We start from the raw sequence: 25,727 nt of genomic DNA, 5'->3' as shown, positions 1-25,727 counted from the left end.
GCAAAAGCAGTGCTACAACATCTTGGTGCAAAAGAAACATGTGAAGCCTATTAAGACTAAGGGGATATGACCAATAGACATAGAGCTAGAAGATTTGGATGATTTGGATGAGCTTGCAGGCTCTACGATTAGCTTTCAGTTGCAAACTCTTTGTTGTACAACATAGAGAAGTTGGATTCTACCTATGCTATGTAGACAAGACTTGAGGAGTTGTATCCTCAAAAGAACGCTACTTTCAAGGTTTATTAGCTCAAGAAGTGGATGGATCTCCGCATGAAGAAGAGTATAGCCATGTCTATACACCCCAATGAGTTCAACTCGATTTCTTCCTCTTCTTGGACTCCTTGGGGTTGGCATTCTTCAAGGTAGGGGTAGTAGATGGAAAAATATTGGGGTAGTAGAATCCATCACCTTCAGGACGGTATTTGTTGTAGAGGTATTGATTTTCAGGGTAGCCTTCTTAGTAGTAGTCTTCAGGGTAGTAGTTAGGGTAGTAGCAATCGGCTCTCTTGTAGGGGATGAGAACTTTTTTCTGGGCTAAGCTCATTCTCTCCCTTTTCTTATTCATCATCTTCATCGGATCAGAACTCTTCTTATTTTTTCACTAGCTTCTTTTCTTGGCTCCTTAGTTCTTTTCTGATTGACTTCACTCCATTCTTCAGCTCTTGTACTCTTTTGGCTCTCATCTACTTCAAGTATGGTTCGGCTTGCTCTTTGGCTTCTTTGGATCTAGAGGCAATCTCCTAGTTCCACCTTAGTATGATTTCTTGTTGTAGTTCCATGTCAAGGTCTCAAGGCATCTTCACTTGCCATAGCCTCTCTCTCTCTCTCTCTCTCTCTCTCTCTCTCTCTCTCTCTCTCTCTCTCTCTCTCTCTCTCTCTCTCTCTCTCTCTCTCTCTCTCTCTCTCTCTCTCTCTCTCTCTCTATGTTTCCTACTTTTCTTTTAACTCTTCCTCTCTCCCTCCCTCTCTCTATGCATCTCTTCATAAACAAAAGAAAGAGAGAAGAGAGAATACATTTACCTCAAAGCTTGAAGAAGAATCCTTTCACGCTTCTCTCTTTCTTCTTCTTCTCCTTCATGGGTTCCCTCCTCCTCTCTCTCTCTCTCTCTCTCTCTCTCTCTCTCTCTCTCTCTCTCTCTCTCTCTCTCTCTCTATATTTATATATATATATATATATATATATATATATATATATATATATATATATATATATATATATATATATATATATATATATATGCATCTCTTCATAAACAAAAAGAATTAGATTTGTGGAAAAAAGAGAGAAAAAATAATGCACTTACCTCAAAGCTTGAAGAAGAATCCTTTTGTGCTTCTCTCCTTGTTCTCCTCCGTCACGAGTTCCCTTCTTCTCCTTTGAAGTTGTCTCCCCTCTCTTCGTGGATGGAGGTGGCAATGATGGTGGTAGCAACATCTCTCTCTCTCACACAACCCCCCTTGCTTTGAGCTCTCTCCCTCTTCTCTCTCTCTCTCTCTCTCTCTCTCTCTCTCTCTCTCTCTCTCTCTCTCTCTCTCTCTCTCTCTCTCTCTCTCTCTCTCTCTCTCTCTCTCTCTCTCTTCACTCGTTTACAAACCTGCAAAATGCCATACTCGAGTTTTGGTGATTTTTCTTCCCTAGAATGTCGTCGTTATTAGTGTCGCTATGAGCATCTCTATATGCATCACTATTTGTGTCGTTATTTGGGCTATTAGCATCACTATTTGGGTTAATGACACCAATGGCGACACTGTCTAATTGCATCGAAAATGGTCGTCGTTATGGCTATACCGCCTAATCACATAAAAAATGATAGTCTCTCTGCTTCCACTTCCTTGTAGTGTAATATATAAGAAATTATTTATATAAAGTTATGAATACTAAACTAGCTATTTCAAACATTATTTCATATGTAAAATATGAGTATGAATAGCAACTTACAAGCATTGAGAAATTATTAAATCACATATGCTATTTGTATATATAGTAGTAACTCTGTAGTAATTTCTTTTTTATCTTCTCATTGATCATATCAACATCTATATTAACATAATCAAAAGTAGAGTAATTTAACACTATTGGTTTATCTTCAATTCGCAACCCACATCATTAATTAATTTTGATTTTTGAAGTATTAAATATTAATTAATTATTTAACACATCAATACATTTGTATATCAATTTGATTATTTAGTGTTAAAGTAACATTATACAAAACATACTTCAAACATAATATTATACTTACCTCAATATGTAACAACTATAATCACTTTAGATATAACTCTTATTTTCAAAATCAACTAAATAGATTACCTAGGACAAATCAATATATTCACATATCAATCCAAATCTTTGTTAATGAACTTTATAATCTATACTATCAAAATCAAATATAAATAAATTACTTAATGCAAATCAATACACTCATATATGAATTCAATTATTTAGTAAATTGTGTAAAAATAGCAAAAATCAATTAGCTATGTTATATTTCCTAACATCAAAGCACTTATTGGATTTAATAATACATATGCCAAAAAATTATATTCCTTAATTAGAAAAGTACTATTGAGCACAATAACTAATTCTTTAAAAAATTGAAAAATAATTAAACTTAAATAACAAATAATGTTTAAAATACCTATTTTTAAACAACACCTATATAAAGCATAAAAGTTAAAAAATAATTAAACTTAAATAACAAATAATATTTAAAATACCTATTTTTAAACAACACCTAAATATATAAAGCATAAAAGTAATATAAATTATACAATCACCTTTTAATAATTTTAAATCTCATTATTTGTAATTGAATATTAAATCAATTATATTTAATCTAATTTATGTCTAAATTAATCACATTACTTTTAAATTATTAAAATTTAATATTGTATCAATATTCATGTTAGTTAAATTTGATATTAAATGGAAGTTTATCATATTTTAATTAAAGGATTTTACATTAATTTACTTGTTAACATAAGTGATACATGCTAATAATACCTAATGTTATTAATTTATAAAATAAGTATCACTAAATACTAAGAGTATATATCAAAACTATGTGATGACACAACACCAAAAGAAGAACAAATCAATTTTTTTAATGAACTAATCTTTTTTTAAGAACTATTAACATATGCACACACTTAACCAAACTTTAGTCCAAATATGGCGTATCATAATGGGAGTTATGCTCATGGGAGAGGCTCACTAAGAGAGGCCTTGAAGCTACCAAATGCATCTATTTTGGGACGAATGCCTCTCCAAGCATATTTTGGCAAGAGTTTATTTGTCATAACCTAATTAGAGGGCATAAGCAAGATTTGATAGAATCATGTATTTTAGGGCTATCCAAGAGTAGAGACCCAAGCCAAGAGCCATAATTCCAAGATAGGAGGTTGTTCACACTTCAATTGAATTAGGAGACAAGGTGCAAGTATGTATATGGAATAATGGTAAACAAGCAACTTGGCAAGAAAAGAAGTTGATGGTTTTAGTACTCATTTTCAAGCTAGATAAATCCAAAAAGTCAAAGCTATCAATTGTCAATTAGAGCATGTCAACAAGTTTGGACTATGATCATTTTTATGCCAATGTAACTATATCTCTATTATTTTTTTAACAAATTCCCTATCTATTCATGTCTAGGAAGAATGATTGTTTCCTTGTACGCAATGGGAATCATAATAAATAATATTTTTAGAGTGTCATTCACACATGGACATTGTTAATTTGTGTGATCTTGTTTTGTGTGCATTTCATGTAACTTCCAAAGGGATGTGTTTTTAAGCTCATTTCCCATCATGAAAGTAATTTACAAAAGTTTGATGTAAAAAACTACATATGAATATGTACCGAGCCTCATACACAACAATAGCCACCCCCCTAGGAATTTGGCTCTACCTAGGTCACTGAGCAAGGATCACTATTCAATAAAGTGCATTACACTTCTGTTAATTGCAATTCACTTTAATTTTAAAGACATTTCCACATAATACTATAGTTGAGTTAATATTAAAGGTGATATCTGAGGTGTAAGTCGTAACATGGTTAGTCACAAGGGAACCTATGGCTAGATGGATTTTTCCAAAAAGATAAAGATACAAGCTAAAATTTTTCATATATACATTAATTAGCCTTTTTTTCATATGCTATCTTTATGATATTTTACTCGTATCTAAAGGCCAATTTTCATGAAATCATTGCAACCATTGATTGTATTTGAAGAAAGAAACCTTGCCAAGGAGATCCAAATAGTCCGGCTAGAAATGAGTTTTGAAAAGCCCACATTACTCAAATGGGTTGACTAGAAGCTAGCCAATAAGCTTTGTAGTATGTAAATAATGTGGCTATGCCATATGGTTTAATGATCTACCATTTGCGAAATTAGGATCCTATTACTATTTTTTAAAAAAGATAGTTGCTAATTGCTTAATCCATGCATGACTATATAGAATGAGGAATCTCTAATAGTGAGTTTCATATAAGGCAATAATAAAATTGCCCCCATTGTATAGTTAACCATGGGTTTTCTCCATGTAACTATGGGTCAAATTGAGACGAAACAAAGCAACTTGAAATTCTCTATCAAAGACAAAATGAAAGGCACATTTTCAATCTTCACTCGTGACAAATTTTAGAGACTCTTGACACATGAATCAGACATGTTGACTCTCTCCAAGGAACATGCCTTCAAAACCATTTCCTCCTTATCTCTAGTATTACTTTCAAGCTTTCTCACCACTATATAGAGCGCTAGAAATCATTAAAAACACCCGTCCCATATATATCTACAAATACAGTGATGGTACTTAATCAGTGCATTAGGACTATTTTAAAGGCCAAACAAGGCTATTACAATGTGCACCAATTGTAGACACCTAGAAATTGTCTATTTTTCATTGCACAAAACAATGCTTGAGGATCTCAAAGCTGAGACACATTATGATGATGCCATTGGCGTTCAAGAATCACAAAAGCAAGCATGTGGCAAAAATAGAATGATAAGAGATAGAAGTTAAGAGAGCATCCACATGTAAGCAAGAGAAGCATCCTAAACAACTTGAGACACATGTAGGGCCCAAATGCTCCACTTGACCTAGAAAAAGTGCATTCATATGTCACAAATGCCAAGATAAAGCAGTGTCAATTGGCTCACATGGAAAATGGGGAGACAAATTCTTGCAAGCAGAGTACCACTGAGGGGAGGGATTAGAGATCCTAGGCTAGCTAGATGCATCAAGAATCATCCATATCCATAGTTTCACTGCACACAAAGTGCACTTAACCTTGTTGCTTCATCCACAAATGTTCATAGAGCAACCGTATTATTTTGGAGAAGTGTGAGCCACCACTATCAAGACATAAAAGTCACAACACTTCAGGAGATTTTCTGGCCACATTGAAATAATCATTCGATGTTCACAAGCAACAATAGCCACATAAGGACATACAACTAGGTAACCCCTAAAGGAGCCTCTCCATCCCCATCATGGATAAAGAAAATCAATTATAGGCTAACCAGACTCGATTCCCATTATCCCAGACCCCTTAGTATTTTTCAGACATGACCTTTGCACCATATTTTTGTGAGTCTTAGGGCCTTGCAAACACAGAAACATCCTTTTCAATTCAAATCTTCACATGTAAAACACAGATAAGCACATGCGTGCTTGCAAGTGTGCACTATTGTACAGCTATGCACGTGTAGCAGACACAAACAGACAAATTATAGTAACCCAATGCATGTTTAAAGTCCTACGGACATCAGCACAAGATCATGTTGTACTGTAGTGCAGTAATGAAGCTTCGATCCTCCCAAGGTTATAGGAGGTCAAATTCTAACTGGTATATCAAAGCATCCTCGTTGAGGAGTTATCACAAGAGTACATAAGCCTCATCAGCACCAACACAGGGACAAAGCCATGGCAAATGATTGTGAAAGGCTGCCAATCAAGAATGCTTAACAGAATAGTGCATGCTCAAGAAATATACACTTTTACATTTGACGACTTGTCATGCTGAAATGGCAGACCATGTACCTGCATATGAGATACAAGTGCATGTATAATGTGAGACAAGTAGGAAAGCAATTCATAGCTTTACAAGAACAACACGGCTGAGTTCACACTTCTAGCCCATACTACCTTATGCCATAGATTGTAAATCCTTCCACATTGATTTTTGTTGAAACATAAACCTGGACCTTTGTTCCAGTCTGCTGTTGCTTTCAGTTTCTGTAGCAGATCATTATATGATGCCTGCAAAGTACCCTTGTGCACATCAGACAAAAACTTGAATTTCTACTTCTATATCAGAGCAAATGAGATATGTAAAAACAGTATGTTTGGTTTCTATACATGTATAGCCAAATTTGCAGAACTGACTGTAATAAGAATCTCAGTGCATTCCAAAAACAAGTGACAAAGATGCAAAAGAGAGTGAAGAACGCTTCATGGAATCTTTTCAACATTACTCCATTAAGTTGATTGACAAAAATGTCCACATAGACATCAATACCTGCTCCTGCATCTCCTCCTCCTGTTGCTTATCCTTCTTCCCTATTATCTGTGCTCGTAAGGCAGTTTGCACTAGCAATCAAGACTTTTTGACCGAAAACTTTATAATGTAATAACAAAGTTGGATAGTAGTAACTTGGCGTGAGTTGGAAAAGCAGCTGCTACCACTAACAAAGTTGGATAATAATAAGCCGGGTCAAGTGGGAAAAGCAGATGCTATTCCAAGAAGTCCCTCCCAGAAAAGCTGCCCTAGATAAAGCAAAATATTCCCAATCAACACGACCATGAACAAGAGACCGAGCCTTACTTACAAGCATTCATCATTTGATTTACACTGCAATACCATGCAATGCCTTCAAGATTCATAAAAGATGCTATTCATCATTTGATTTACACTGCAATACCATGCAATGCCTTCAAGATTCATAAAAGATGCTATGCATACAAAATTCTGATATCCTAGCAGCCACCTTCTGATGTTATTAACACTTGCCTTTTATAGTTCTCACTTGAAACAGCACGAACAAAAGGACTTCAATGATTGGAAAGCAGAAGACAAATGGCATACCAGCCTACACCTATTCTGCGCTTTGTTGGTTGGGTTGGGCTGTTTCTACAGACATGGCAGACCCCAACTCTGACTGCTTTTTCTCAGCAGCCTTTAACTTCTCTAGCTTTTTCCTAATAAATTCTTGCTTCAGCTTCTCCCTGTTTTTCAGAGCTTGCTGTTGTCGCCGTTGCTTCAGAAGAGTTGCCTGTTCTCTTGCCTCAACTGTTTCCTCATTCACCTGCCTGAAACATTTCAGAATCATAACATGATCAGTGTTAGCAAGCTTCTAAACACTTGTTGTTTAACTAAAGCATCAAAGCAATCGGGTCAAAATATTAAAAGTTCAGATGAATTGTTACCTCACTAAAACCTTGAGCTCTTGACGAGCATTTGTTGATTTGTCTGTGTTCCATCCAATACCACGTCTATCTACAATATGAGACACATCCTCCTGGAAATCATCTGGCAGTGAAATCTTCTCATGTCCTTCTTTTTCAAACTCTTTGAATTCATCCTCTAAGAGGCCCTTTCTGAGGAAATCCACACTATACTTTTCTTTTTCTTCCTCATCGGGAAGTTCACCCCGAACAAGTTTTTCATAAAGCAAAGCCTTTTTTTCTAAGGAAGCATAACTGGCTGATCCATCAGTTTCCGCCTTAAGCTGCAGCTTGTCCCTGCTCGATTGATCATACTTGAATCATCAGCATGTATATTCAAACCTTACCACATAAATGAGAGTGCATGTTAAAAAGCATCAAAGCAAATCCTGCAAACACTTGGGAGGTCAATCCCAAAATATAACAAAAATTCAATGCTGAATAAGACATGCTATTAATCAGCTACAAGAGGGTTTCTCCATAGCAAATAGGAGGCAGCAGGTGTGATATCATCGATGCTAGAGATGACTACATTATTACACTGAAAGTCAATACACATCAGCAACATGTACCTTTAGTTCCCCATTTCATTTCATATATTCATCTACTTGAACATTTATGTCAGTAAGTTAGGTTGTAAAATAGACTATTTATGTCAGTCAGTTAGCTTTGTAAAATAGACTAACTGTTATAACTAGCCTTCATAATTCAGCAATGTCCTTATCGTGAAAATGTCCTTGTATCCCACAGATCCAAAAGAATTGTCTAGCACATCTCCAAAAGAGGAAAAGGGAATAGGCTCACTTCCATTACCTTTTGCATAGTCTACATAGAACCCAGAGAGAATAGGAGATTGGTGTTGTTCTCACTCCCAAGAGCAAAGTATTGTCAACCAAATATATCACCTTATTGGCCTTGGATAGTCGGCACTTCTCTTTCCGCAGATAAAATGTAATGAGCTTGGGCATCACCCGCATCTACGAGCTCATATGCGTATGATAGGACAAGAAACCAGGCCTCCAAGGAACCAAAGGGCAATGAACTTTGACTTGCAAGCACTTTAACAGAAATTCAGCAACCAAAAAACAAATCAAACAGTGGAGCCAGAATACTCCTACACCTGGACATAAAGAAAGATTAGCCCCAAAATGGCACCCCTTGCAATATTATTAACATTGCTGAACTGTCTGTACAACTATTACTGTTCGAACAGCCCTGCTCACTGGCTTTCCAAACTCAGCCCTGGTAGCCCAATCCAATACAATTACTCACAGATCTGCAATGCTCAAGAACCTATCTCTAGCTACTCTCACCAACCAAGAACAAAAACACCACATCTAAGGCATCTATGATTCCACGGAAGCACAAGAAGACCTATCTGCCTGACACCAGATATTGTTAGAAAAGTCTTATCTGGCATTTAGTATCACAACATATCTGTTCAAAAAACCTCGAATCACAGCAAAACAGCACAGAACTGCTCCAAAACCATTCAAAAGGTCCAAAAACAGCATTATCCAAATTGAGACAGTTCTTTCCTGACTAGGAGAACCGTGACCCAGCTCCAAACGGCATTGTCCACCAGTGCACAGGTCCACTCAGCCTTGGAACAGCCACCATTAATGTGGGACAGCTCTCCCTTGATCATGATCAGCCTTGCAAATCAGGAAAACATTACAAGCTGTCGCAGGGATGTGAATTTTTAACTTAATGCTCTTGGGACACTTTAGTTGTGCACAAGCGTTGTGCACATCTAAGATTAAGTTGAATGTGAGTCACGGTGACACAATTCAAGCTTGGCCAATGAGGAACATAGGATCAAGTTTGTGGACATGTGCCAGTGGAGTATCTACTAGGATAGACACACATTAAATAGCCCCTTGGAAATGACTTTTAGTGTCATCAAGTGTAGGGAATTAAATGATTTAATGTCTCTAGTTAAGGTTTGTGGAAAGTTTCAACACTTTCAAGTTCAAAGAGGATAGGAATTTTGGCAAGGCCATGAATTTCTCATTCAATTGAATTATTATTGGTTGAGCCAAGCAAGGCTGTGTGAGGGCCAATATGGTACTCGGAGATTTAACAAGTATCCATACAAATTGTTACAATTGAAGTGTCATAACCACTTGTCATAGAAGTCCCAAAGCAAATATATTGCCAGCCAACATTAAATCAAATGAGCATATAGCATCACCAAGCAACTTTAGACATCAAAATCAATTTGTTTATAAGTGAAAGGGCTACTTCCCCCTTGTGTGTCAAGCAATGCTCCAAATCTGCACTCTATGCAACATGTCTCAACCCCAACCAAAATGGGTTCTAGCTTAAATGCCTCTAGGCAAAGTTGCAACAACTTGGGTGAATTTGCTAAGTCACCATCTTCCATCCACTTTGCATCCATCGATGAATAAATATGAAATTGTTAGCCTACCTCTTTTAATGTTGTTAGTCTATCATTTCCTGATTGTGAGCTCTTGTCAAAGCCTAACACATGGGAGCTCCGGCATTTTAGTGTGCATTTCTTCTATTTTAGGCCCTTTTCCTATGTTTGTCAGTCGGTTTACACCTCTTGTCAGTGCTTGCCTATTTTCAAACTACCCACAATGCGGTGTCACAATTTGTTCGATTTTCCTATGCACTCGATCTGCGTCTATTGCATCTCCATGGTCATTTGCAGCAGGTCAGCCAGATTTTGGGCCTCTTATGGCAATCGGCCAGATTTGGTGGTCTACAACTATTTATAGCTAGCCACTCATCACTTTGGCCATCATCTTCTGCAAGTTGCTCCTCCAACTATGGCATTCTCTTCCACCTCCGGTGCTACTCCTGCCGTCATCATTTTCAGCCTGATCTGGTGCCCTCAGTTGAGCTAAAAATGCATTAACTTTACTTAAACAACCCCAAAACTTGCTTAATTAATGAAGAAACCTAGCTTATTTAAAAGAAACGCAATCCTAGAGAGTTTCTGTGTCCCATAAGCACAAACCCACTTGGGAGGGCCCAAACTTTCTATAAATACGTATGATGCCCTCCATTCAGCCTACAATCTCATTTTTGCAGATTTCAGGTTTTTCAGCTTGCTGCCCACACCCCATTCGCGGAAGACATCACAGCCGAAGCTGTCCATTGCTGTCTACATCAGTTGGCACCTGATTTCCAGCCCTCTTCACGCAGTTTGGAGCTGATCCCAGTCAAGCGGCTGTTGTTCCTGCACAAACTTGCTGCTATATAGCCTACCACATCATCACAGCCCTGCGTTTGCTTCCTGCACGCTATCGCCTAGGTGTCCTACCTGTCGACTAGCAGTTTTCTCTCTCCTCCAGCAGTCGCCAGCTCCTACAGGCTGTCGCCAGGCTGTTCTGCCTGCGTTTGGCAGTTTTCTCTCTCCTGCAGGCTGTCCTGCCTGCGTTTTTAGTCTTTCTCTCTCTTGTAGGCTGTCCTACCTCCGTTTTTAGTCTCTCTCCTGCAGTCTGTGTTCCTACAGTCTACATTTTTAGTATTTCTCTCTCCTCACTACTATCTGCACTAGATCCAGCTTCTCACTGCTGCGTTTGCTGGTGTTTAACATCGAGAGGCTGCCATGCTGCAATTCAGGATCCGTTCAGAGCATGACACACTCTCCACCTCATTACTCCTACCTTGATCCTTGAGATGCAAGAGTTTGAGGTTCAATATTCATTCACTGCATAGTGTGTTTGATGCATGAGCATTGTATATTCAGCAATTATATCACTTCAGTTATTTTTTGTGTTCATTGTCTTTGAGTTACCCCAACCCTAACTATGTTCTTTTATCAGTTTGTGCTTTGTTGTACGATTGTTATTTGTGTTTCTGTGTTAGAGTATTTCTTTACACCCTCACTCATGCCTCAAGCTACGTGCAAGGACTGATCAAATCTCTCTTTGTATTCAACATTCATTATTCAATCAATACAGATTTCTTTATTTCTTCTTCCTACTTGTCAAAAGTGGAGCAGCGGTGGAAGCATAAACATGTGCTGAAATAAACTGTTGAAACACGAGACAAAAAGAGAAGAAAGAAAGAACACGATACAGATGAGAACTCAGATGTATGCACGGGAAATGGAATCCATATATCTGAACATGAGACAGTCGCATACAACAGTGAGTCACTGGCTGCGTGGGCACTGGCACTAGCACTGGCTCCTCTCTTCACAGAGTCTACAGATGGTGAAGATGATATTGACTAAGGAGGAGCACTGAGTATAAATAGGCTGAAAAAGTGGGGAGCAATAATGCTGGTCGAACAGCATTAATGCTGGCGAACTGGTGCATAAAAATGCTCCACTAGCATAAAATGCCACACCAGAAAAAACCTAAAATACCTAATAAAAATGCCCAACCCAGATCAAGCTCAGACTCACACATGAGCTGACAAATACTCTGCTAATACCCTCTCTCAGATCATGAGTGATCTGATACAATACAATAGTACAAGGAAAAGGGATCAGAAACTATACAACATAGAACCACCAAGTAGAACCATGGATACCCAAGCAGTGGGTGATCAAGCCACCACCAAGGTGCCTCAGAGAGAACCTGATGTCGATGTCGATCGTAGCAAACACCGGAAAATAGAGAAGATCATAGCATGTCTCTGTGTCCATCATCAATGTCTCGCAGTAGCATACAAGACATCCTGTCAAAAATGCCCTTGAACATAGGTGACCATGGATTCCCCGCCTGTGGCCAGACCACCAAAGTGTCCCCTCATGTGAGCTCCAGACGAAAGCCTCCCGCTCTCTGTCAGATAACCAGCTCATCATGAACCTGGATGTCAATCCCAGCCCCAGGATTTGATTCCGCCAGACTGAAGTCGATGCGCCAGGGACGTCCCTCTCTGGAACCTGTGCACCTGTATAAAAGTATAGATGAGGCGCGACTGCCCCATCTGAACACCCGCTCACACTCCCTCTCTGGCACAAGAGAGTCGTGAGGGATGACCTCATCACCACCACTAGAAAGCAGCCGAGGAAGGGGCCACCAAGCCCTTCCCGCGATCCGAAGGAGAGGATTCCTTCCGCGCCTTGGACTTCACCTTGGGCGGAGGATCTGAGTCAGAGTCTGATAAAGAAGAGGACACATCGGTAGAGTCAACAGCCCACTTCTTCTTCTGCTCCTTCTTCCTGGAAGCCGCTAACGTCTTGCAATCCTTCCGCAAATGTCCCTTCTTGCCACAGTGGTAACACTGGGCCTTCGACTTCTTCCCGTCACCCCTCTCTAAAGCTACATAAGCCTCGCCTCCATAATGTGCCGGAAGCCGCCCCTGTAATCTTAAGGATGTCTCATGCTCAAGAAGCATCGAGGTCATATGTGTAAAACTGACAGGAGTCGATGATGTCTGCGCCCGCAAAGCATTGGCCACTCCATCAAACTCCGGGGGGAGCTTGTAGAGGACCGTCCCGACGAGATGCGCCTCGGGAAGAGCAGATTGCATGTGCCGAAGCTGGTCATGTACCTGCGTAACACGAAGAAGAAAAGATTGAATAGTATCTTTTGGCTCAAACTTCATCTGCTGGAGTTGGCCATAAAGTGTGACTGCCCGCATGGTGGAAGGTGCCTCGTACATCTGCTGCAACTTCTGCCATACTTCAGGAGATGTCCTACAAGAGGTAACCGCCGGTAAGACCGCTTTAGAAATACACCAAAGCAACGCCGAGTAAGCACGGGCATCGTCTGAGTCCCATGTGAGCACTGCTTCCTCATGGTTGTCCTCATCAAAGTCTTCAAGAAGAGGAAAAGGACGGAGAGGTCGAGGAATAGCTCCACAGACGATGTACCATAACCGCTTCTGCACAAACCAAGCTTTCATGACAGCACTCCATGTGAGATAATCAAGTCCATGTAACTTATCATTAAGGGAAGTGCACGGAGGAGCCATATGGAGAGGATAAGAAGAGAAGTAGAGAAGAGATGGAATGTAGAGAGAAAACACAGCCAAAACACAAGCACAGACGGCAGAAAATGACAGTTCACAGGCAATATAACCCAAAATCTGATCAATAGAAGACAAAATCTGCTGTAGAAAGTCAAAAAATAAGTCAAAAACTGCCAAAAACAGCAAAAACGGCCTGAAGTAACACTCACCCAGCCACGAGAGACGCTGAATCAGCAAAACGCAGGCTGTAAACTGGAGAAAAGCAGGTAGAAAACTGTCGCCAGCAGCTGCAGATGAAAAACGTAGGCAGCAGAGGGTGTGTAGGCAACAGACAATGGTAAAACTGCAGAAAACGCAGGGCAAACAGGTCGCCTGTATGGAGCAGCAGCCGCCTGAGAAAAAAAGGGGAAAACAGTCTTGAAATCAGCAATAAAACACAGCAGAAACACAAATCCTGAAAACTGATACCATGTCAGAAGTGGAGCAACGGTGGAAGCATAAACATGTGCTGAAATAAACTGCTGAAACACGAGACAAAAAGAGAAGAAAGAAAGAACACGATACAGATGAGAACTCAGATATATGCACGGGAAATGGAATCCATATATCTGAACACGAGACAATCGCATACAACAGTGAGTCACTAGCTGCGTGGGCACTGGCACTGGCACTGGCTCCTCTCTCCACAGAGTCTGCAAATGGTGAAGATGATGATACTGACTGAGGAGGAGCACTGAGTATAAATAAGCTGAAAAAGTGGGGAGCAATAATGCTGGTCGGACAGCATTAATGCTGGCCAACTGGTGAATAAAAATGCTCCATTGGCATAAAATGCCACACCAGAAAAAACCTAAAATACCTAATAAAAATGCCCAGCCCAGATCAACCTCAGACTCACACATGAGCTGACAAATACTCTGCTAACACTACTGTCTCTTTCTTTCTCCATGTTTGTGTTTCTTCCTCCGTTGCACATACACATAGAAACTTCACCAAAAAACAAAGGAAAACTCTACATCTGATCTTACTTTCCTTATATGTCGATATCCATTAATAACCAAAATCTCATCAAGTTTTGTATCTCCAAACTCCCTTTCTCCAAGTGATTCCATACTACAAGAATGAAGTGGAGCATAAATAGATACTAGGGAGAGACTTGAGACAAATAAGCAACCCCCAAAATGGACTACCTGACTACCCATAAGGGACCCAATACAAAGCCTAGTAAATGTCCAAATACCCATAAAATGTACATTGCTAACAAACACCTCATGCTTAGCTTAGGGAATAAGCACTCTTGTTCTTTCATATTTGCCTTTCCAAAGCGCAAGAGAACCCAATCACCCCTAGCAAACTCTACATGTGTGGCATGACGGTTTATTGTTCTCTTATATTGTTTCTCTAACCTTGAAGAGCTTGCTTTACTTTCTTGTACACTTCACCCATACTTTCAACATACTTATTCGCCTCAAAGTTTTTATTATTTGTATCTAAAATAGGTGGAGCCTCCTTACCACCTTCTATTCGCAATTGTGTGCATCTTGGCACTTGCACAATCATTTGTGCCTGTGAGCCTCGTTCTAGGTCAGATGGTGACATTAGGAGCTCTGACACTCAATCTGTCATGTATTTTTATGGAGGAGACAACTCTGTTCAAAACATGCATTTCTTTCCCAATGAGTTTCAAGTGTGTTCACACTACCAAAAGATCAATTCCCAACTCTTTTGCATTTCTTTTTTAGTTGGTCTAGAGCACATCTTTACACCTAGAAAAGGTGATCAACATTATTATTTTGCGATCCGCATTTTATAGCAGAGAAATATGAAATTACTCAACCTCCAAGGGTCCAAATGCTGAGATCTTTGAAGCAAGGCTGCGAAATGGCTGGGAGATGAGAGGGAAAGCTATAGAGAGAGAAAATTCAGAGTTTTGTCGCGAAGAATGACTGAAAATCAATCAAGTGAAGCTACTGCCCTACCACAATAGCATGTAGATGCAAAGAACTGAAGAAAATCAGTCATCTACTACTGCTGCCCTGTCTCAACAGCCTGTAGATACTGTCTCCTACTGTTGATTGGTCTTATTCTGCCCTTGGCTGCCTCAAAAGGTCCTCCAATGGTTGCAAATCAGACCAACAACCTCTCCTCTCTCTCTCTTGCAAGCTGTATCCCCTAAAAATGCCTCTCTCCAACCTCTAAAGACGTTTTTCAGTCTTGCATGGGCATTTTTTACAAGTGCCAGCCTTCCCAAATGGTTTTTCCAACATTTTTCACAATTAAATATTAATTTTCAGTCTTTAAACACTGAAATTTAATCTAATAATTATTTCGATGCCCTAAAAATTAATCTGACTCACCAATAATTAAATTGGCAAGGCAACTTCCGTTCTCGAGTATCTCTGCACCATCTTTGACCATCAGATTGGTGTTAGGTACCATTAAACGCCACTTCTCTAGTGTCATCAACTGACACTTCTGGCCAAATGAATGACCTAGGCCAACAACTGGCACCAAATACCAAGTACCTGTGCGACATAACTTATAGCAACTTTTGCCTTTGACATCCCATGATTTCTTCGAGTCCCGAGCTCGTAAATTTACTTTTAACCCCAATTGCACCTCACATGTGCAACATTTACTTAATCATGTTATTAAAAATTAATCCACATGTTAAGTGAGGTTTCAAAAATACATGTCCTCATGACACCAAGTCAGCCAGATTTGGGCATCTCCTACTATTTATAGTAGAGTGATTTGGTAGTAACTATCATTTACAAGTTTTCTCGTGCAAATTTCAGCACACTCTGGCATTCAAGGATTCTCCTATATCTTTTGATAAAGCCTTCCATCATCAACCTAGAGCAGTACCCTCATTAACACCTTGGGCTGCGTGCAAGGGCTGATCAAACTAGTCAACACACAAGTACACAAGTACTTGGAACTTTCACATTACTGTAATTCTATCTTGGCCAACATGAAACATCAGATCCAATTGACTAACCCTTCAAATATACCTAACATGCTAGGAGCACCAAATGCATTAGGAAACATTCATGTTTGCATACTTTGAACCATTGCAATGTGACTATACAAGGGAATTTGCATACTACCAACCATACCAAGATACAATTTCCCATATATTCCATGCATTACTAGCTCCATTTTTCAAGCATTTAAATGACTAGCATTAATACTATGAGTCCCAAACATAGTGGGCTGCATATATGCATGCCAAACATGCTACCTTGTGCCCCAAGCATCGTGGCAACATTATTATACACACAATTTTGTATCCCACTTGCCCCAAATATTGGGTCTTGCATACCATGCATAGTTGGTTGCATACCAAATACATTTGGTCCTTGCATCCCAATGGTTGAAGCATTACCAGCCATTGCTTCAAAAACCAACCCACCAAAGTACCCCACGTAATCCATGTTGGCATGCATGCCTTGCTGTCCATAGCGGGATGGACTCGCACTTCAAAGTTGGTGTTGCATATGCATCGATTGCCTAACTAGCATCATTTACTTACGCTTATTATCCACACTTGGAACATCATACTGCTGCTTCGGCTCTTCCTTTAGTACATCTTGCAATCTCGAAGCCATTGAAGATGATTTTCTCTTGAAAAATCAAGGCTTAGGCCTTATTTGGCAAATCAGATCACTCTAGGACTAAGATTTGTCTGCATTCCTCATTGATTCTAGTGTGGCAAACCGTGATGCATTTCTCAATGTCATGTTGGTCAACATTGCAGTAATTGCAGCTCTGCATGCTTCAAGAAACACTAGTTTGAGTGTGTAATTGACACAGATTCAATGCTCATTGGTCAAGGTTGGTGAGAGTAACTAAGGACGTAGCAATTAGAGTGAATTGGGTTCATTGAAGAGCGAGACACACAAAGAATCAATAGCACAGGCAAGTCACAACTGGTTCTTATAAAGGCTCATCTTCAATATTAAATAAATTCTGCAAGGGGCCGCTCACCATGAGAGTCAATCTAGTATCGTCTACTATGGAAGAGTACTCTAGCTCTCAAGTTCTAAGTCATTTAATTTCTTGGTTAAATTGAATAGTTTTATGTTCACTGCCCTATAGATCAGATCTACATTTCAGTTTCAATTAGGATTTGCATGGCAATATTTGTTGGGGGTAAAGGCGCCTATGCCTAACTGCCCATCTATTCATTACACCGCTAATACTTGCAAACATGTACACTGCAAGTAGAGAACACCTATCACTGCCACTTTATTCTTTATTCTTTCAATGATATTTAAATAATGAAAGGCCGGTCACACATTGTGACTGTTGGAGTTTCCATATCCTGTTTCTCTTGCTCACTTACTTCTTCCACCATAGCTCTTGCTTCCACTCGCCAACTTCCCCTTAGGGCTTCATCCCTTCAACTAGTATCAAAGCTGAGATCAAGGAGCTCTTCTTCTTCAGTTTTACTTCAGTCCAGGTTTGAAAAGCTTCAGCTCTTATTCAATGGCATCCATAGCTTCAACTAGAAGAGGTAAAGTTTGACACTCCCACTTGCACCCGGCTTATCCCACTCTATCCAGGACCTCCCCAAGTCTCTACTGAGCCTTGCTTGAGCTTCTAATGTGGTCTCTTGCTGCTGTAGTACTCTCAAGACAGCAAGTGCAATTTACGTTGACAAGCCAACCCCCTTTCCTGATCAGATTTGATCCATCCCACCTCATTTCCAGCTTGTGGCATTGCTCCTGGCGTTGGGCAATCAAGCATTGTAGCTGGCACCCTTTGGCACGAGTTTGGGCATTATTTGGAGCTCCTAGGATCAGCCATTGTCTCACTGTTTATGACAGGTCTGTTGTAACACCTCTGAGGCAGCCCATTTATCAAAGTTTTGGAGCTCTTATTGACGTCTCTTGGTGCTCGTTTGATGTTGAACCTTCCGTATATTATTCAAACATGACTTGAGATGCTTTATGGGATGTATTGAGCTTGCATTGGCTCAGTTTTAGCAGAGATTTCACTGCTGTAATACTGTGGACAGCAAGCTTTTATCAAGGAAAACTAAATGCCTATTGCTCTTGGATGTCATTCAGGTGTTTCATGCTGTGGTTACATGCCTTCATCATTTCAATAGCTTATGTAGCTACAAGCTTGAAGAATCTATTGGGTTTTATACTCCTGGCTTATGCTTCATGTATCTTGGATGCTCAAATGTCATATACTTGATGTTTTGAGCTTGCATTGCTCACTTAGCATTCAATTTTGTTCCAGTAAGAAATACTTACATTACTTTGGATGTTACATAGAGCTTTGGATTTATGCAATTAAGCTTGAGCTCATTCCATTGAGTCTGTGGAACACTTACTTCATGTACATGCTCTCTTCATATGTATTGGATGCAATTACCCTACAGTGGGCTGATTTTATCACTAACTTTGGACCTAGCACTTATATCTATCGGTGTGTTGTCAACGATATTTATATGCCTCTAGGTTATGTATTGAGCTTTGCTCAGTGGGTTATGCATTTGGCAGTTCTCCTCTTTACACTCAGATCTCCTATGTGCATGATGTCTATGGCACCACATGTATGGTTACTGACACAATACAATTGTGACAACCTTCAGTGCCAGTTGTTCTTGGTTCTTCATTCTTGGTTGCTCACACTTGATTGTTGGCATATTGTTGCAATTTATTACAGCAACCTATCATTTCAGTTTTCTACATTCTATTTGAGGGCAGTCACTCGGATTTAACAGTAACTTGATTTCAATTGATCGATAGCTCATCCTTCTAGCAGTTTCTCTTGCTAAGACCTAGCTTTGGCTGTCAATTTGGGGCTGTTTTGCTGTCATTTACACCAACCAGTTTGTCTTGAATTGTGCTTTCATCTCTTGCATTATGGCTGGTGGCTCGAATAACAGTGCTATCTTTAACATTGAGAAATTGGATGGCACAAATTTGACAGGTTCTAGTGCAAAAATTGCAGATTAAGCCATTGAGATATAAGAGTGTAAAGCCCAAACGCTTTGATGCAGAGGATCGGGCTAAATTGGATGAGTTATGTAAATCTACAATCATTTTGTCACTCTCTAAGTAGGTCTACTATAATGTCGTCTCTAATAGGCAGACCGCCTAGCAATTATGGGATAAGATTCGCAATGTTTATAATAAGCAGAGCCCTCTCTCTCAGATATATTCGCTAAAGCAACTCATGGACCTTCGTATAAAGGAGGGGACTTCCATACCAACCCACTTAAATGAGTTTCATTCTATTTTCAACCACGTGTCTTCATAAGAAATTGAATTTAAGGGCAATTTTCCTCCCTTGTTCTTGCTCGTTACATTATCTTAGTCATGTAGTTGGGAATAAAGGCCTCATGCCTTTTAAATGTGCTCAGGTGTGAACACATCCTTAGCACTTGTACTTACACATATATATCTATCTAAAAACCTAAACGTACTCTCTCGTCATTGTACCTAAAAACGGACAGTAAAAAGTGCCCACTGTACAGCAACAAATACCTGCTGTAAATGAACATGTAAATGCAGGAAATGATGCTGGAAATGATCAGCCATCTATTGCCCATGAAAATAAGCCATTACATGTGCAGAAACAGCCAAGATAGCAAGCTGAAAATGCTGATTTGCAAGCTGAAATGCCAGGATAGCATGCTGAAAATGGAAATTTGCAAGAACAACCAGCAAACAATGACCATTGTGTTAGATCGTCTAGAGCTACTAGACAACTACCCACTGTACAGCAGCAAATACCTGCTGTAAATGAACATGTAAATGCAGGAAATGATCAGCCATCTATTGCCCATGAAAATAAGCCATTACATGTGCAGGAACAGCCAGGACAGCAAGCTGAAAATGCTGATTTGCAAGCTGAAATGCCAGGACAGCATGCTGAAAATGGAAATTTGCAAGAACAGCCAGCAAACAATGACCATTGTGTTAGGAGATCGTCTAGGGCTACTAGACAACCTGACAGGTTTGTTCCTGGTGCAATTAATGTGGCTGATTATATCATGTTGACAGACTGCGGTAAACCGTCTTGCTTCAAGGAAGCAATGGACATACAAGACAGCAAGAAATGGTATAAAGCCATGTTCTTAGAGATGGAATCTCTTGAAAAAAATGGCACTTGGTACAAAGCAAGATTGGTTCCAAAGGGGTACAAGCAAGAGCATGGAATTGACTTTGAAGAGATGTTCTCTCCTGTAGTCAAGATGACTACATTGAGAATCATTTTGGGCTTGGTTGCAATTGAGGATACGGAGCTCATACAAATGGATGTAAAGACTGCGTTTTTACATGGTGATCTACATGAAAACATATATATGCAGCAACCTGAAGGGTTTGTTGAACAAGAGAAAGAAAAAATGGTATGTAAACTCAAAAGGAGTTTGTATGGGCTGAAACAAGCACCAAGAGAATGGTATCATAAGTTTGATATATTCATGCAGTACCAAGGCTTTCATAGAAGTCAAGTGGATCACTGCTTGTACATCAAGAAGGCAGCAAATGGCAGCCTGATTATCTTGGTTTTGTATGTTGATGACATGCTGATTGCTGGCAGGGATACTCATGCCTTGGATTCATTGCAGCAAAGTCTTCATGGCAGCTTTGACATGAAGGATCTTGGTGATGCAAATCACGTTCTTTGCATGCAAATACTTAGAGATAGATCAAAAGGCTTACTCTATCTCTCTCAGCAGGAGTATATCTCCAAAGTTTTGCAGCGTTTCAATATGGAGGGGGGGAAAAACAATTGGGGTTCCATTGCCTCCATATGTGAAACTTAGTGCAGAGGACAGCCCTACATCTGATGATGAGAAAGCTGAAATGTCCAAGATACCATATGCTTTAGCAGTTGGCAGTTTGATGTATGCTATGGTTGCTACACATCCTAACATTGCCTTTGTAGTGGGAGTGGTTAGCAGATACATGGCAACCCCTGGAAAGAAGCATTGGGATGAATTGAAAGGTATTATGAGCGACAGCCATCTCTTGGGCTAGCCATAGGCAAGAGACGGTGGCGGCTTCCACAGCCAAGACAAAGTATTAGGCTCTTTTTAATGATACTATGAAGGCCATCTATCTGAGGAACTTACTCACCGCACTCGGTTTCCTTGCAAGTCGCCTACAGTCATCTACTGCGACAACTGGAGTGCCATTGTCCTTGCGAACAATTCTATTATGACCCCCTCAGACAGGACACAGTGGTTCAACTACCACTTCACCAGGGAGCAGGTTGAGCTAGGCACCATTTGCTTAGAGTTTGTGTCGTCCAATGATAAGTTTGCAGATATTTTAACCAAGGCGATCAACCGGCCAGTTCTACAATATCTTCTACCATATATCAGCTTGGATACACCCTCCTCTACTTCAAATTTGACAAGAAGAGAATGCTTTCATCTTACTTCTCCTCCCAGTTTGAGAGGATTGGTTTTCTTCTCTTGATAGTAATAATGATGATGCTTACATTTTTTCACTTTCAGACATTTAGTTATGATATATTGTATATTATGGACATTTGTGATTATATGATTGTAAAAGAGCACTTGGGCAAGTGAACAATTTTCTTGCGAGGGTGCTATCTAAGTGACACCATTGAATCGCATTTTGCATGAATGTGAATACTTACATCGTCCTTTGCATCACCCTATGCATTAGCACTCTATTCATGTAAACATGCATATGTGTGTATTTATCCCTTTTTGATCACCCTTGGAGTGGTCAACTCTAGATCCACCATAATCATGACATTGCATATAGCAATCTCAAAAGGCAATTTTTTTTCCTATGCTTGCATGTTAGCTTTGCTTCTCTTCCTTGCTCCCCCATTTTGCCTCTCTCTTCACATATTCTCCATACAAATTGGCGCACACACACTTAGAAATCCCTAAGCATTACACTAGTAGTGTGTGGGATTGTTTTGCTTGTTTTATAAAGGTATTGGGACTATCCATCCTTATTTTCTTGTACTTCGAAGCACAGTGACTCAATGGGACGAAAACTGCTTTGAAACCATCACTTGATACTAACTCTTTTAAACAAATTACACCAAAAACCCTTTTTTTAAAAACAAAACAAAAAGTCCATTGTTGATTCCATCTCCTTTGCAAAACTTGATAGGCCCTTGGGCAACCGACACGCACCCTTGGCCTGATGCCTTGGCCTTTGGGTTAATCACTTGGGCTCCCTTGGTAAGATAACCATCACCTCTGTAGTCTTAGTAGGTCACTGGACAACCGACGTGCACCTTTGTCTGATGCCCTAGCTACTTTAGGGTGGGGTCCACCTTGAGGTAAAAGAAAAATCCATATCAAGGGCTTATTTCTCATGGCTCAATTTTGGACCTAAGAGGAGATGTTGAGCTCGACAACTACGCAAGATCCTAGACAACTCTTAACAACGGCTCCAAGCTCAAGGCATTCGCAAATTTTAGGTCTCCAAAAGCAGCAATGGAATTTATTGCTGTTAGGACAAGGCAATAGCTCCATTTGACTGATTTTTAATCATTTCACGAGACAAAAATCTGAATTTTCTCTCCCTTTAGCATTCTCTCTCATTCTCCAGCCATTTCATAGTCTTGCTTCAAAGATCTCAGCATTTGAACCCTTGGACGCTATGAAATTTCAGTTTTCTCTATTGTAAATCCTAATTTACAGCAAAAATCGGGGTTTAGAAGCTGTCTTGGGAAGCATGCCAAACATTGAAGACTCCAAGACTTGAATCATTCAAGGCTGAAGGTGATTTTCAGCTGAAATTAGATGGGGGACCAGCCAACCATCAATATTGGGGCATTTCCACACTTCTCAAAGTGGGTTAAGGCCAATTGATTGCCCAAATCAAGGGGCAAATTAAATCAAAGACTTGCTAGTTACTTTGGACAGCAAAGGGAGTTTGGATTGCAAAGGGGATTAGGAGAATCATTGTCCAAAGATTAGTAGGTAAACTTGTATTTTCAATTTTGCGATAAACGCTAAGTGCTGTAATTTAGTTATAATTAGGGAATTACCACCCATCCACTAAAGGCAGGCTAGTTTCAAGCTCAATCAATTCTTAGCTATTCAACTGGCTTTTTAGAATTAATGTGAAAAGAAATACCGCAAGGGTTGCCAACCTTTTGGGGCCAGCCGAGTGTTGGCTCGTCTCAACTTTCAAAAGAGCCAATCTAGTTCAAAGTGGTAAAATGTTGAATTTTGGTTTTCCATTTATTTCACGAATTTATTAATTGCTGTAAATTGTTATAAATCAAAGCATTTTATATTTTTACCACCCTCCTTTTAAAAGGTAGGCTGATTTCAATGCTAATGCACATTAAGTCCCTATTTATAAAACATATTGGAGCCATAAAAAGTCTTGTGACACGTGCAAAAAGTAAAATGGAATTTTTTGACTTCATCTAAGAGCCAAAAAAATGATAATTTAGAAGACGAATTTAGGTGGCTCAACAACCACCTCTCACTCAATTGTTCAAAGCTAAACCAAGTGATTAAAATAGATATTGTACAACAGCACGGAGAGGATCTAGGTGAGGAGAGGTTGAATCGAAGGAAGAATACACCTACCGAAGGATGGTATATTATGAGATCCGAGAGGTTTTCAACCCTTATGCTAAATCATGGAATTTGAGGATCAAAGATATTTAGGGCTATTTCTATCACAACTTCGACGACACAGGAAGATCCTCATGAGAGATAGGAGGGCAAGGCCATCGGACCACCCTAGATAGAGAATTGTGCCTAACTTCTTTTCTAGGGCAAGCACCAATACCAAAACCAACACCCTCCCCATTCCTACACAAGAGACTCGGGGCAAACCACCATCATGAGGAGTCCTTCGACCAAGCCTTGGCCATTAGGCAAAGTGAGACACCCCAAACCTCTTGGAAGACAGTCCCACTACCCTTACCACTAACGCATTGATACCATCCACAAGGGACGCCCACCAAGACACCTCACCCCCATAGAGCACATCTTGCAATGGCCCATGACATGGATTCTAGAAGCTGATAGGCCTTATAATGCCATTGCCTCATTACTTTATTACTTTAATATTTTCTTAGGGCTAGATTGTTTTGTCATCACCTTTTAGCCTCCATGGGCCTACGAGCTTTCGTGTTTTACAACTACACAACATTATTTAGATCTTTCACAATCCCTTTTAGATTTCATAGTTTACGCAATCTCAAAGTATCTTCTAGATGTGGGCTGGTTTGATCATTTTGTACTCACACACATTTTAGCCTTCATGGGCCTAGGAGCTTTCATGTTTTACGGCTATACCGCATTATCTAGATCTTTCATAGCCATTGTTAGATTTCAATGTCTACATAGTCTCACAATATATTTTAAATGTGGGCTGGCTTTGATAATTTTGTACTCTATGATGAGATCACACCTCACTTGTGCTATTTAAACATGTCTCATAGGCCCTTCGCATTTTGCAGACATCTCTCTCTCTCTCTCTCTCTCTCTCTCTCTCTCTCTCTCTCTCTCTCTCACGCAAATACATAACCTGTGCTGCTAGCAATGATTCCCACATATCCAACAACTTTCTGCATTCTACTGCACAATTTTTCCACCAGGTCAAGGCTGTCGGAAGAAAAATAGCTGCATATCCAAATACTTCTATAGTCCACTTAGCACTCTGTCTATGGAATTAAGGCTGCATTAGACATGGCGAAAACGTACGAAAGACCTGTTAGCCCTGTCCTCGACGCCGCTGTTCTTCTTTGAGAACGTGTCCACTTTCCTTCTGGAACGGTGCAGCAAAGCGTCTGGATCGCCTTCCTTGACGCGCTTGATATCCTCCTGTGAGCGATACAGCTGAGCCCGTAGCTCAACGATGGACGAAGCACCGACGCCTTCGATAGCCCGCTTCTTCTTGGGCATGACGGAGGACTCGGTCAGCCATCCCAGAGACTCGACGCGCTGCTCCTTGCCTGGGGCCGGGACAGGCTCGCTCTTTGCTTGCTCTTCCGACGCCATCGCCGACAGAGAGCTTCGTCTTCCGCCTAGGCTTGTCCTAACAATCTGCTTCCCTATATAACAATAATAATAATAATCTGGACTATATACGGGGCTCTAATAACCACATTATTAAGACAATTGCTTAATAAAATCAAAATCCAGAATCTATGTTACCTATTTTATATACTATCTTATAATACGGAAATTTACCGGGTTAACACCAAGCCTAAGTGGTAACCATAGGATGATTCCGAAGCAAACCTTTTTTATTTTTAAACTTATAAATAATAAATAAAATATATTATATTATAATTGAAAGAAATACCAAACCTATCTCCAACCCTACGTGGCACATGTACAATACCTCCCCAACCTTTAATACTAAATTAAACATTATTTTATAATAATT

At 39.8% G+C, this 25,727-nt stretch overlaps 1 protein-coding gene across 3 annotated transcripts; it reads right to left on the bottom strand.

The window, feature by feature from the left end:
• Window positions 1-5,601: 5,601 nt before the first annotated feature.
• On the bottom strand, window positions 5,602-25,379 carry LOC148022004 (uncharacterized protein At4g18257-like). Of its 3 annotated transcripts, none has more exons than XM_087697563.1 (6): window positions 25,047-25,379; window positions 7,435-7,749; window positions 7,094-7,317; window positions 6,527-6,774; window positions 6,154-6,267; window positions 5,602-6,048 (listed from the first exon to the last, which is right to left on the bottom strand). In XM_087697563.1, exons 1-3 carry the CDS (start codon window positions 25,334-25,336, stop codon window positions 7,104-7,106), a joined length of 819 nt encoding a protein of 272 aa, XP_087553689.1. In that variant the 5' UTR covers window positions 25,337-25,379; the 3' UTR covers window positions 5,602-6,048; window positions 6,154-6,267; window positions 6,527-6,774; window positions 7,094-7,103. The 3 variants fall into 3 exon arrangements, with proteins under 3 accessions (XP_087553689.1, XP_087553688.1, XP_087553687.1); XM_087697562.1 differs by having other exon boundaries at window positions 6,527-6,769; XM_087697561.1 differs by lacking the exon at window positions 6,527-6,774 and having other exon boundaries at window positions 5,605-6,048.
• Window positions 25,380-25,727: the final 348 nt, after the last annotated feature.

This window comes from Lygodium microphyllum, chromosome 17, assembly GCF_053477565.2.
Source record: "Lygodium microphyllum isolate KBCC chromosome 17, Lygodium_microphyllum_v1.1.10, whole genome shotgun sequence".
Classification (NCBI taxonomy): Eukaryota; Viridiplantae; Streptophyta; class Polypodiopsida; order Schizaeales; family Lygodiaceae; genus Lygodium; species Lygodium microphyllum.
Note: the sequence above shows the minus strand (reverse complement) of the source record. Positions and strands in the feature narration are given on the sequence as shown.